The 12,673-nt window shown below is 40.9% G+C and overlaps 2 protein-coding genes across 3 annotated transcripts in view; one reads left to right on the top strand and one right to left on the bottom strand.

Annotated features, from left to right (window-relative positions):
* The window catches only part of GDAP1 (ganglioside induced differentiation associated protein 1), a 357,570-nt gene that overhangs the window by 154,065 nt on the left and 190,832 nt on the right, over positions 1-12,673 (top strand). The gene's annotated exons all lie outside the window — the stretch shown is intronic.
* Positions 3,880-12,673, bottom strand: part of UBE2W (ubiquitin conjugating enzyme E2 W) — a 31,256-nt gene continuing 22,462 nt past the window's right edge. For both annotated transcript variants that reach the window (XM_087706939.1, XM_087706941.1), the window contains exons 5-6: positions 8,231-8,306; positions 3,880-5,767 (exon numbers count right to left, since the gene is read on the bottom strand). In XM_087706939.1, the coding sequence (XP_087563065.1) occupies positions 5,754-5,767; positions 8,231-8,306 (90 nt within the window). In that variant the 3' untranslated portion in view covers positions 3,880-5,753. The remainder of the gene's footprint in view (positions 5,768-8,230; positions 8,307-12,673) is intronic.

Below are 12,673 nucleotides of genomic sequence, written 5' to 3'. Positions count from 1 at the left end.
AGGGGATACCATTCCAAAGGGCAGCAGCAATGATGAAAGCATACTTCATATGTCCTGAGATGACACTCTTTAATTGATGGAATCTCAAGCATGCTGGTCCTGATATATTTATTTCTTTTAAAGTAGGCAGAAGGTAGAAATAGACCTACAAATATCTAGACCCTATACCTTGAAAGGCTTTATAGATGACCAACAGACCTTGAATTTACTTGAAGGCTTACTGGTAACCAATGCAGTTCACAAAGTAGCAGTATGACATGGGCATCCAATGGTGCACCTATACCAATTTGTCCCGTTGTATTTTAGACCATTCTAAAGTGGCTTGCAGAGCAGACTCAGTATGTTGCAGTAACCCAACCATCAACTGATCATGGCAAGTATATTCCATAAGAATATGATACAATATCAGAGTTGGAAGGGACCTTGGAGGTCTTCTATCCAACCCCCTGCCTAGGCAGGAAACCCTATACCATTCCAGACAAATGGCTATCCAACAACTTCTTAAAGACTTCCAGTGTTGGGGCATTCACAACTTTTGGAGGCAAGTTTTTCCACTGATTAATTGTTCAGACTAGAAATAAAAATTAAAATAAGCAAAAAAATTCTAAAAGAACACCTGTCTGACTGGTAAATCACGGGGACATGATGGATTACATCCCAGAATTCTGAAAGAGCTGGCAGATGTTATCTCAGAACCATTGTACCATGTCTTTAAAAAAATCTTAGAGCACTGGGGAACTACCAGAGGATTGGAAAAGAGCTGATGTGGTTCTCATTTTTAAAAAAAAAAAAGGGGGGGGGGGACAAAGCCAGGAAACTACTGACCAATCAGCATAACATAAATACCGGGAAGATACTGGAAAAAAACAATTAAAAAAAAACACCTGTGAACATCTAGAAACAAATAAAGATATAACTAGTAGCCAGTATGGGTTTGTTAAAAACAGATCATGCCAAACCATTTTTATTTCATTCTTTGACAAAGTGCCTAAATTAGTAGACCAGTAGTCGAACCATTAGTAGAAATGCTGTGGACATAGTATTTATAGACTTCAGCAAGGCATTTGACAAAGTAGAGCACAACTTACTACTTGGAAAGCTAGAGAAATATGGGATAGACAGCATCACAACCAGATGGATTTGTAACAAACTGTACTCAACAAGTAGTCCTTAGTGATATCAAATCCACATGGAGGGAAATAAGCAGTGGGATACCATACAGTTTTATCTTAGGCCCAGTACTCTTCAATATCTTCATAAATGATTTAGATGAGGGAATTTTCAGATGATACTAAACTGACAGGAATAGCCAACAGCCCAGAAAACGAGCTCAGGATCCAAAAAGATTTTGACAGACCTCAACAATGGGACCTATCCAACAAAATTAAATAATGTAGAGAAAAGCAAAGTTTTACACCTGGGCCGAAAACACAATAGGTACAAGTACAGATTAGACGAAACCTGGCTCCAAATCAGTAACTGTGAGTGGGACCTTGGAGTCTTAGTTGTCAATCAGTTAAACATGAGCCAGCAGTGTGCAGCAGCAGCCAAAAAAGCTAATACAATTCTTGGTTGTATAATATAAACACAGGCATAGAACAAATTCAAGTGAAGTATTGGTACCACTTTATAAAGCCTTGGTAAGACCACATCTAGAATACTTTATCCAGTTTTGGTCACCACATTACAAAAAAGATTTTGAGACTTTGGAAAAAGTGCAAAGAAGAGCAACTAAGATGATTAGAGGCCTGGAAGCTAAAACATATGAAGAACAGTTGGAGGATTTGGGTTTGGCTAATCTAGAGTAAAGAAGGACTAGGGAGGACATGATAGCAGTATTCCAGTATTTGAGAGGCTACCACAAAAAAGAGGGGGTAAATCATTTCCCAAAGCACCAGAGGGCAGGACAAGAAACAATAGATGGAAACTATCAAGGAGAGAAGCAATCTGGAATTGAGGAGAAACTTCCTAACAGCGAGGACAATTAACCAATGGAACAACTTGCCTTCAGACATTGTGGGTGCTTTATCACTTGAGGTTTTTAAGAAGAGACTAAACAGTCACTTGTCTGAAATGGTATAGGATCTCCTGCTGGAGCAGGAGGCTGGACTAGAAAACCTGCAAGGTCCCTTCCAGCTCAATTCTGATTCTAGTTTTGGTAAGTATCTGACAATCAATTCAACCCAATTAAAGTCAGCAGCAACAGTGAAAATAGATTCAATTACTTATCTAATAACAATAAGCATAAGATATAATTATACAAAAGATGTATGTGCTACTGCAGCATTAAAAAGCACACTACATGTATTTCAGACAAGGTCTAAGTAGAAATCCTCAGATTGCTATCAACAGAGGAATCTGGCAAAATAAATGCAATCATAGATGCTATTGCTACAGACGTTGAAGCAAATTTCCTAAATAGATGTCCAATTAGAACAAAGTGAAATTAAGGATATAGCATGAGATTGCAGGCAAACTGAATTAATTCACAGCATCCATCTTCACTGAAAAAAATAGGATATTAATATCCAAATAACATTGCTGAGCAATTTGATTGTTTCATAACTTTTAATATATTGTTTATCTGGACCTTCTGAGAAAACTTCTCATGGAGATAAGAGAATGTCCTTTTCATACACCAATATCGTATTATACAACAGAAAACAGAAATGTATAAACAGACATATTTTTTTTGCTACAAAGGGAGAAAAAGATGATTTAATTAAGAACTGATAGAAAGACAGGTGGTTCTTTATTTTTTCATGACATTAGAAAAGATAGCCCAGGCTACTAAGATACCAAAAATAAATAATGAAAAAAACATACAAGTGGACTATATGATATTGATAATAAAATGATATTGTAGTAGTTAACATTAACAGAAACCAAGGAATTCAATGACTGAATTTAGGTCAATCATTCTTCTTCAATTCAATCCACCTCACAAGTTGAAATTAAGGAACATTTCTATATAGGTTGCCTTGCATGTTCTAAGCAAAAAATATATAAAATGAATAATAAAATGTGATGTTTACTACTAAGTGCAATTCATAATGATAGGCAGCCTCTAGGGGGGAAAAAAACTCCCGAAAGGGCATCTTCCATGTATATATTGCAGACTGAATTGTGATTAAATAGAAAGTAGATCCTGAACTTCTTCTTAATGGTACAGAATCAACTCAGCATGTACCAGTTGTAGAGAACATATTTTTCAGTGACACCATTTTTTACGAAAAAAGGAATGGTCATTTGTATCAATCCTTCATTTTCACTATGTCATTTCATATACTTTTGCAGTGAGCTCCTTATTTCCCAAAAAGAGATTTTCAGGTGACACAGAATGTAAGGGTAAAGTGAAAAAAAGCAAAACTTGATTTCTTCCTCTGTCTCCATATCCTAGTGTGGGATCATACAATTTATGAAAATCCAAATGATGCAATTCTGGTTTAAAATCCTTATTATATATTTAAACAGCCTCCACACCCAAGAAATAGTGTAAAACAACCCAGATAATATTTTGTTGAGCAATTTTGATTTAATCCAAACTGAAAAATCTATAGGCAAATAAAATACATGCAAGACTAAAGCATGGGTTATGTAACCAACCTTTAAAAATCAAATTATTATATGGAAACAGTTGCATTAATCTTTTAAGATGGACAAATTGAACCTCCAGACATATGAAGGTCCTTCATAGTGAATTACAGAACAGATTCACATTATCTAAATGTATGAATACATAGTTTTTGTGGGTTGTGAAACTATGAAACTATTCCATTTAAATATTTAGTGGTACCCTTCATGTATACATTTCTTAACATGTTTTCACAATTAAATTTACAAATGGAAAAAGAGCTAGAAGAAAATCAAGAAGGAATACAAATTTCAACATCAACATTATTTTTGGCTTGAACAAAAATTACTACAGTAACATTAATAATGCAATGGAGAAATATAAACATCTATGTACAAGTTTTCCCACGGTATCTTATTTTTGATTAAGAGGTCAATAATCTTATTCAAAACAGAAAAAGGTAACATACCCTTATTTTAAACTGCTCTACCAATAATTTGGAATTCAGTGCCTGGACAGAACACCTCTTTTACTTTCATTTGATTTCTTCCCACCCCTGAGCTTAGCAATTATATTGATTTTAAATATTATAGCTACTGTATTATATACATATCTATAAAACTTGTAAGATTCAATGCAGCAGTTAAAAAAAATCCACACACACTAGAGTATTTTCAGCCAATCCTGGGAGATTTGTCTTGCTTATATGATTCTTACTTTAAAAATCAAGTAAGAAGTTTACTCTGCAGTTCAGACATTCATTTATTGACTACTAGATTTGATTATTTTAGTGCAACAATAAGGCAACATTAAAAAGAGCATTGAAATAGAAAGTTTGCATATGTGTAAAGGTAGCAAGTTTATAAAAGACGCATCATTGCTTCCTAAAAAGACAGCCTAGATCCAGTATCATAAAATTACATATAGGTGAAGATCAATTCAGTATTGTTTAACAAGTTTTTCTGTATAAAAGGTAAATCTAGTTTTTGTCGTATCTTTAAAGAAAACCTGGAAAATTGTTATGGCTGTATGGGACAAGTAAGGTAAGAAAAATATATATATTTATATATATTTGTCTTAAGTTTAAATAAAAAGATCCACACTTTTTGTCAAAACAGTTCATCTCTGTCCAAAATGTATTTCTTCCTTTATGGTACAGAATTAAAAGACAAGATAATGTTAATAAAGAAATAATTTACAAGAAAATATCTTCTGATAGCTTTTTAGTGAAAATATTGTTTTGTAACATTCAAATATGACATATAAGACCACAAAAGAAACGGTGAACTCAAATTTTTAGACACATAAATAAATGAAGTATTGTGTAGGCAACAGGGCTCATGCTGAAGGCTAGTATGAAATAACAGTGTGCAATCTACTTGGAAAATAGCTCTAGTATACATATTAACAAGCCCAATCATGGACTGCAGCAAATTCAGTTTTATCACTGCTCTCTGTTTCTATTTCATAACATGGTTTTCCTTGATTAAACCACTTCTGCCTTATTTATTCATACCTTCTCTTCAGAAATATAACATACACAAACAAAAGATATTTATTCTACCATAGAACGTACCTTTCTGCTGACATAACTTGAAAAAACTTGCTTGTCAAGACACTGGCAGTTCAGTAAATATGCAATGCTCTTATTAATTTCTTGGTTAAGCATGTTTTAACTTATGCTGCTAGTTTTATTATCACAGTGCACAGAATCCATATCTAAACAAATTAGGTGGCTTTCAAAGTAAAAGATAGGTTACTTATCATCTTAATATACTTAAAACCTTTCATAGGCCCTATCATGCATCTAAACTATTGTGTGGAAAGCATATATGTTTCCTGATACAATCTTCTGTGGCAATGGATATACCAAAACCACCAAGAAATTCATATTATTGCACAATACATGAAGACCTGAATTCTTTCGAATGTTAAAATTGAATGACATTTTCCAGCATTAACATTGTATGACTACAAAAGGCATGTCAGTAGCATGGTGTGAACCAGCGATCAACATGCGCCCAGAATGCATACTAGTAAAAATTCAGTCAAAGGAAGTAGTCTTCATTGCCTATTTATCGTTTCCAGTCAGGAGGTTAAAGTTCAAAGACTGAATGATCAAAGTGCTCATTTTCTCAGTAGGACTATCTTCTGTTAGTTGAATCATAGAATGATGGTGTCAACAAGTGTCATCTTTAAAAAAAACAAAATGTAAAATATTATATTCTGCACATATACATTTTCAAAACATATGAAGACTTTTATTGCTGGAATAGCCTTTAATAGTACCACTTCAATAAATTAAAATAAGGATTAAAAGTTATAAATTCTGAAAGAGACAATAAAATTCTGAACCACTGACTTGCCTTGTTCTGTTCAAACAAATATGACAATGTACTGAATAGGCTCAACTGCCTATTCAGTAAAATAGTGCATTTTTCAAATGAAAATTTAAAAAAAGCCTAAAGGCTCAGAAACCGTGGAAGATTTTTTTGGGAAAAATCTATTACTGTACAAGTACCTTCACATCATAAAGTGGTTGAAGGATGAGAGGTGGTAGAAAAACCCTCAATACTATTTTAACGTGATATTTCCATGCAGAATAAACAAATTGTTATATTTTAAACTATTCACTGCACTTTATTTTATGCTAGCTTTGGCAACCTATTTCTTCAGTTCAATTCCAATTTGTTAATGATCTATTCATTCAGTAGATTTCTATACCAAGTAGTAAGGTTATTCATTATTTCATTCTACTGAAATATTACTAAAATAGCCTGGTTCAGTGCTTCTGTAGTTCAGAATGCCAAAACTTCATTCCCTAGAAGATTTCTTGGAAATGTTCTGTACCTGAAATTTTCATATGCATATAAGATGTATAGGTGAAACTTGAAAAATTAGAATATCATGCAAAAGTTCATTTATTTCAGTAATGCAACTTAAAAGGTGAAACTAATATATGAGATAAGACTCATTACATGCAAAGCAAGATAGTTCAAGCTGTGATTTGTCATAATGGTGATGATTATGGCTTACAGCTCATAAAAACCCCAAATTCACAATCTCAGAAAATTAAAATATTACATGCAATCAATTAAACAAGGATTGTACATAGAACAATATTGGACCTCTGAAAAGTATAAGCATGCATATGTACACAGTACTTCGTTTGGGCCCCTTTTGCAGCAATTATTGCCTCAATGTGGCGTGGCATGGAAGCTATCAGCCTGTGGCACTGCTGAGGTATTATGGAAGACCAGGATGCTTCAATAGCGGCCTTCAGCTCTTCTGCATTGTTCTGTCTCATGTCTCTCATCTTTCTCTTGGCAATGCTCCATAGATTCTCTCTGGGGTTCAGGTCAGGTGAGTTTGCTGGCCAATCAAGCACAGTAATCCCACGGTCATTGAACTGGTTTTTGGTGCTTTTGGCAGTGTGGGCAAGTGCCAAGTCCTGCTGGAAAATGAAGTCAGCATTCCCATAAAGCTGGTCTGCGGAAGGAAGCATGAAGTACTCCAAAAACTCCCAGTAGACGGCTGCGTTGACCCTGGGCTTAAAGAAGCACAGTGGACCAACACCAGCAGATGACATGGCTCCCCAAATCAACACAGAACGTGGAAACTTCACACTGGACGTCAAACATCTTGCAGTGTGCGCCTCTCCATTCTTCCTCCATAATCTGGGTCCTTGGTTTCCAAATGAGATGTAAAAGTTGCTCTCATCAGAAAAGACGACTTTAGACCACTGAGCAACAAACCAGGCCTGTTTTTCTTTAGCCCAGATAAGACGTTTCTGACGTTGTTGGTTGTTCAGGAACAGCTTGACAAGAGGAGTACGACATTTGAAGCCCATGTGCAGGATCCGTCTGTGTGTGGTGGCTCTTGATGCACTGACTCCAGCCTCAGTCCACTTCTTGTGAAAGTCCCCAACACTTTTGAATGGCCTTTTCCTGACAATCCTCTCCAGGCTGCGGTCATCCCTGCTGCTTGTGCACCTTTTTCTTCCACACTTTTCCCTTCCATAACTTTCTATTAATGTGCTTTGATACAGCACTTTGGGAACATCCAACTTCTTTGGCAATTACCTTTTGAGGCTTTCCCTCCTTATGGAGGGTGTCAATGATGGTTTTCTGCACAACTGTCAGGTCAGCAGTCTTTTCCATGATTGTGATTCCTACTGAACCAGACTGAGAGACCATTTAAAGGCTCAGGAACCCTTTGCAGGTGTTATGGCTTAATTAGCTGATTAGAGTGGAACACTTTGAGTCTAGAATATTGCACTTTTTCATGATATTCTAATTTTCTGAGATTGTGGATTTGGGGTTTTCATGAACTGTAAACCATAATGATCACAATTATGACAAATCACAGCTTGAACTATCTTGCTTTGCATTTAATGAGTCTAACATATATTAGTTTCCCCTTTTAAGTTTCATTACTGAAATAAATGAACTTTTGCACGATATTCTAATTTTTTGAGTTTCACCTGCAGATCTTTTTCACCTGAATTCATTAAGACAAGTCTAAGTAACTTAACAGTAGACTCATTAGTAGTGTTATTTGTAAATATTAAAAAACCTATTCAAGGATTATACAGGAAGCTTTGTAAATTAAGTACTAATTATTCATTAGAATATTGTTTTCAAACTAAATGCTTACCGTGATACCACCATTTTGTTTTCTTTGGATTCTTGTTACATGTTCTTACATAAAATGAATTATCTGGTGGCCTTCTCTGCAATAAAGTAAAACTATATTAAATTATAAGCCTACTTCAATTATACAAAACTGCCAATTAGCGGCTCAATTAAAAGTAGGATATAAATCTAACAAATACATTTCTGAAATTTCCTCCCTCCCTTCCCTTAAAAAAAGGGAGGAAATTTCAGAAATGCATTCCTTGAAACGAGAGAAAAGGACCATTGACTTACCTGAAGGGTCGTTTTCAGGGCGCTGCGAAGGAGAGTCCAAGCAAGGGTTAAATACAGCCAAACTGCCCAGAGCTGAATTGAAACTTTAAGCCACGCCTCTGGTGCTGATTATCCTCAGATTTTTCACTGAAGACATGGAACTGTTGCGCTGAGAAGTCCAACATTGGATCAACAAGAAACACAACCGGAACAAGTCCAACTGGAACATCCAAGGAAACAAACGCAATAACAGCGGAGCCAGACCCCAGGGTGGGGTGGACTCTCCTTCGCAGCACTCTGAAAACGACCCTTCAGGTAAGTCAATTGTCCTTTTCCAGGGCGCTGCTCAGGAGAGTCCAAGAAAGGGACATACCCAAGCTAAATGTCACTAGGGCGGGAAGCAGAAGTAGACAGGGTCTCTCCGCTGGAATGAGTACCCTGTAGAACACGCCTCCCAAAGACCCCTTCCTCTGAAGCAAACTTGTCCAACTTGTAATTCCGCACAAACGGAGATAAGGAAGTCCATGTGGCCGCTCTGCAAATCTCCTAAATGGGAGCCCGCGTCGCCTAGGCTGCGGTGATGGCAGTACTTCTGGTCGAATGCGCCGTGATGCGACTGGGTACCGGTCGAGACTGCAGAACATGGGCGAGAGCGATGCAGGCCCTAAGCCAACTGCCAATCGTAGATGAGGAGACCTTCTTGCCCTGAGATGATGGCTGGAAGGATACAACCAAGAGAGCGTCGAAAACTGGCCGTACGCTTGATGTATTTGCATAGTATCCTGCGAACATGCAGCTTGTGCCAGCGCTCCTCGTGAGGATGTCTCGGATGCGGACAGAAGTCAGGGAGGATGACTTCCTGGGCCCGGTAGAACCAGGAATTAATTTTAGGCATGAAAGAAGAGTCCACCCAAAGGATTTTGATTTGATTTTTTGATTTTATTGACATTTGTAGGCCGCCCTTTTCCCTGAGGGGACTCAGGGCGGCTCACATAAAATCAGGGAGGGGGAAATGCAAACAGTAACATAGACACATATAATAAAAACAATAAGCAACATACATTCATCATTCGGGAGGGGCCTGGCTTCCACCCTGTCTTGGTGAAACAAGCACAAATCCTCATGGACAGACAAGCAGCCAGCTCAGAGATACATCTAGCCAAGGTGATGGCAATGAGAAAAACGGTCTTAAAGGTCAGATGTTTCAAGCTGGCTGAACGGAGGGGCTTGAACGGCGGTTCAACCAGAGCCCGCAAAGCGACATTAAGGTCCCAAGTCGAGTATCTGTGAACCATCGGGGGACTCAGGTTAGTCACCCCCCTGAGAAAACTGCAAATGGTGGGGTGACGGACGGGAGAAAGGTGACCCTCAGGGGCCAGGATGGTGGAGAGGGCAGCAACCTGACGACAAAGAGTGTTAGGCGCCAAACCCTTATCAAGGCCGTCTTGCAGAAAGTCCAGAATGACAGGAATCGAAGCTAAAGAAGCTGAAACACCTCTGGAAGAACACCAGGTAACAAAGTCCCTCCAGGTGGCGTCGTAAATCCGAGTCGTGGAAGGACGATGTGACACCTGAATGGTGCTGATCACCTTGGTGGAAAGGTTGTCCATGCTTAAGAGATCCCTCTCAAGTGCCAAATGGCTAGTTGTAGCCACTGGGGCTCTGGATGAACAGACTCACCAGATCAGCAAACCAGGTCCTCCTGGGCCAAAAGGGGGCTACTAGAAGGATCTCCGCTGCCTCTGCCAGGATCTTCCTGATGACTCTGGGAAGAAGAGGCAACGGGGGAAAGGCGTAGAGCAGTTCCTTCGGCCAAGGGCAGTGAAGAGCGTTTACCCCCTCAGCCCTCGAGTCATGGAACCTGGTGAAGAACCTGGGAAGATGAGAGTTGGCCACTGTTGCGAACAGGTCCACCTGGGGGCAACCAAACCTCTAAACTATGCTGTGGAACAGCTGCGGGTGCAGGCACCACTCCGAGTGATCGACAGTCACCCTGCTTAGCCAGTCCGCCTGGGTGTTCACCATGCCGGAGATGTGCTCCGCCTGTATGGACAGCAGATGGAGCTCCGCCCACTGACCTAGGTCGTCGGCTTCCGACATCAAGGACCTGGACTGCGTGCCCCCCTGGCGGTTGATGTGTGCCTTCGTCGCGATGTTGTCCGTCATGATGACCCTGAATGCCCGTCTGAAACCAAAGCAGGGCCAACCAGACCGCCCTCAGCTCCAACCAGTTGATGCTGTGCGATGCTTCAGTCGAGGACCACCTGCCCTGAGCTATCTGGTTGCGGAAGTGGGCCCCCCAACCGTACAGACTGGCATCTGTCGTGATGGTGAGCTGGGTCGGCTCCTTGAACGGAGACCCCTTCTTCAGGGCAGGAGACAACCACCATCCGAGTGAGCAAAGCACCTTCACGGAGACCGGAACGAGCCTCGGTGAGCTGCTCTCGTTGGCCCTTTGATAGGGCAGCAGGAGCCACTGGAGGGGACGAGAGTGAAGACGTGCCCACAGAACAATGAATAGGCAAGATATCATCTTGCCCAGGAGCTGTGACAGCAGCACGATCTTGGCATGAGGAGACCGCCGTACCTGTATGGCCATCTCCCTGAGGCTCTCCACCCTCTCTGGTGATAGGAAGACCTGGCAGGTTACGGTGTCGATGACAGCCCCTAGATGCTGAAGCCTGGTGGTGGGGTGAAGATAGCTTTTTTCCAAGTTGATGGAAAAGCCATGACTCCGGAGAACCTACATAGTGTACTGCAGATCCTCGACCGCCTGCTGGGGGGATGATGACTGGATGAGCACATCATCTAAATAGCAGTGCAGCCTTACTGGTCGCAACCTGAGGAACGCCGCCACTGCTGCGAGGACCTTGGTGAACGTCCTGGGGGCCGATGACAGGCCGAACGGCATGGCCCAGTACTGGTAGTGCTGACTGGCGTAAGTGAACCTCAGGTATCTGCGGTGGGCTTTGTGGATGGCTACGTGGAGGTAGGCCTCTTTTAGGTCTATGGAGGTTAAGATGTCTCCCGGCCTGATGCAGCCCAGGATCGACTGGAGGGACTGCATCTTGAACCTCTGATAGGTGACATGATAATTTAGCCGTTTTAAATCTAGGATCCCCCTCCACCTTCCGGAGTTTTTGGGGACCAGAAACAGGATGGAATAGAACCTTGTCCCCTCCTGACCAGGAGGTACCGGCTCTATGGCCCTGATCTCCCTGAGATGTCATATTTCCTGTTCCATGAGGGATCTTTTGACAGGACACGAGGGAACGGGACACCTGATAAAATGACGGGGAGGAAGAGAGAGGAATTCTAGGGTGAGACCCAGTTGGATCTTTTGTAATACCCACTGGTCCGACGTGACCTACTCCCACTGGGCGTGAAACAATTGGAGCCACCCTCCTATGGGAGCTGATTCCCAACAGTCACTTATACTTTCTGAAAGGGCGGGAGCCAGCTCCCCCCCCCCAAAAAAAGGGCGTCTGGAGTAATATGGTTGGCAACCCCTGTCCCAAAAGGACTGACGGTCCTGGGACCTGTCCACCTCTGGTTGAATGGCCGATGCGACTGAGCAGAACTGGAAGAAGGTTCCGAGTTCCGAAAGGACTGCCTTCTGTAGGAGTAAAAGCCCTTCTTATCGGATTTCTTAGAAACCGACGGCATCACCTTCTTTTTGTCATTATTTTCCACTAGGACTGGATCCAACATCTCCCCAAAGAGTTTGACCCCTTTGAAGGGGGCAGAAACTAACTTCCACTTGGAACGCATGTCCACGTTCCAATGCCTCAGCCATAAGAGACGCCTGGTGGTGACATTTGAAGCCAGGGCCTGAGAAGCGAACTTAGCCGCACTGAGGGTGGCATCAGCAGTATACTCGGTGGCAGCCATGATTTTTGTTAATCTCCTGCCTTAACTTGGTATCCTTAACTGGAACCCTTGCCATTAACCGCCTTAACCAGAGGAGAGCGGCCCTGGAAAGAAAGGAAGCCGAGGCAGACGTCTTAATTGCCCATGCAGCTGCCTGGTGTGTCTTATGACAGACATTCTCAGATTACTTATCCTCAGCCTTAAGACCCTCTAACAAATCAGGTGGAATCACTGATGTCGAGGTGAGGGCCGCTACCGGAGGATCGATAGGAGGCAGCTTAAGTAAATCCTCCAGGCTAGCATCCAAAGTGTACAGCTTCTT

The sequence above is a fragment of the Thamnophis sirtalis genome, unplaced genomic scaffold (assembly GCF_051295495.1).
Source record: "Thamnophis sirtalis isolate CommonGarterSnake01/CBP01778 unplaced genomic scaffold, rThaSir2_p1.2 scaffold_2, whole genome shotgun sequence".
NCBI lineage: Eukaryota > Metazoa > Chordata > Lepidosauria > Squamata > Natricidae > Thamnophis > Thamnophis sirtalis.
The sequence above is the reverse complement of the archived record's forward strand: the minus strand, read 5'-3'. Positions and strand labels throughout refer to the sequence as shown.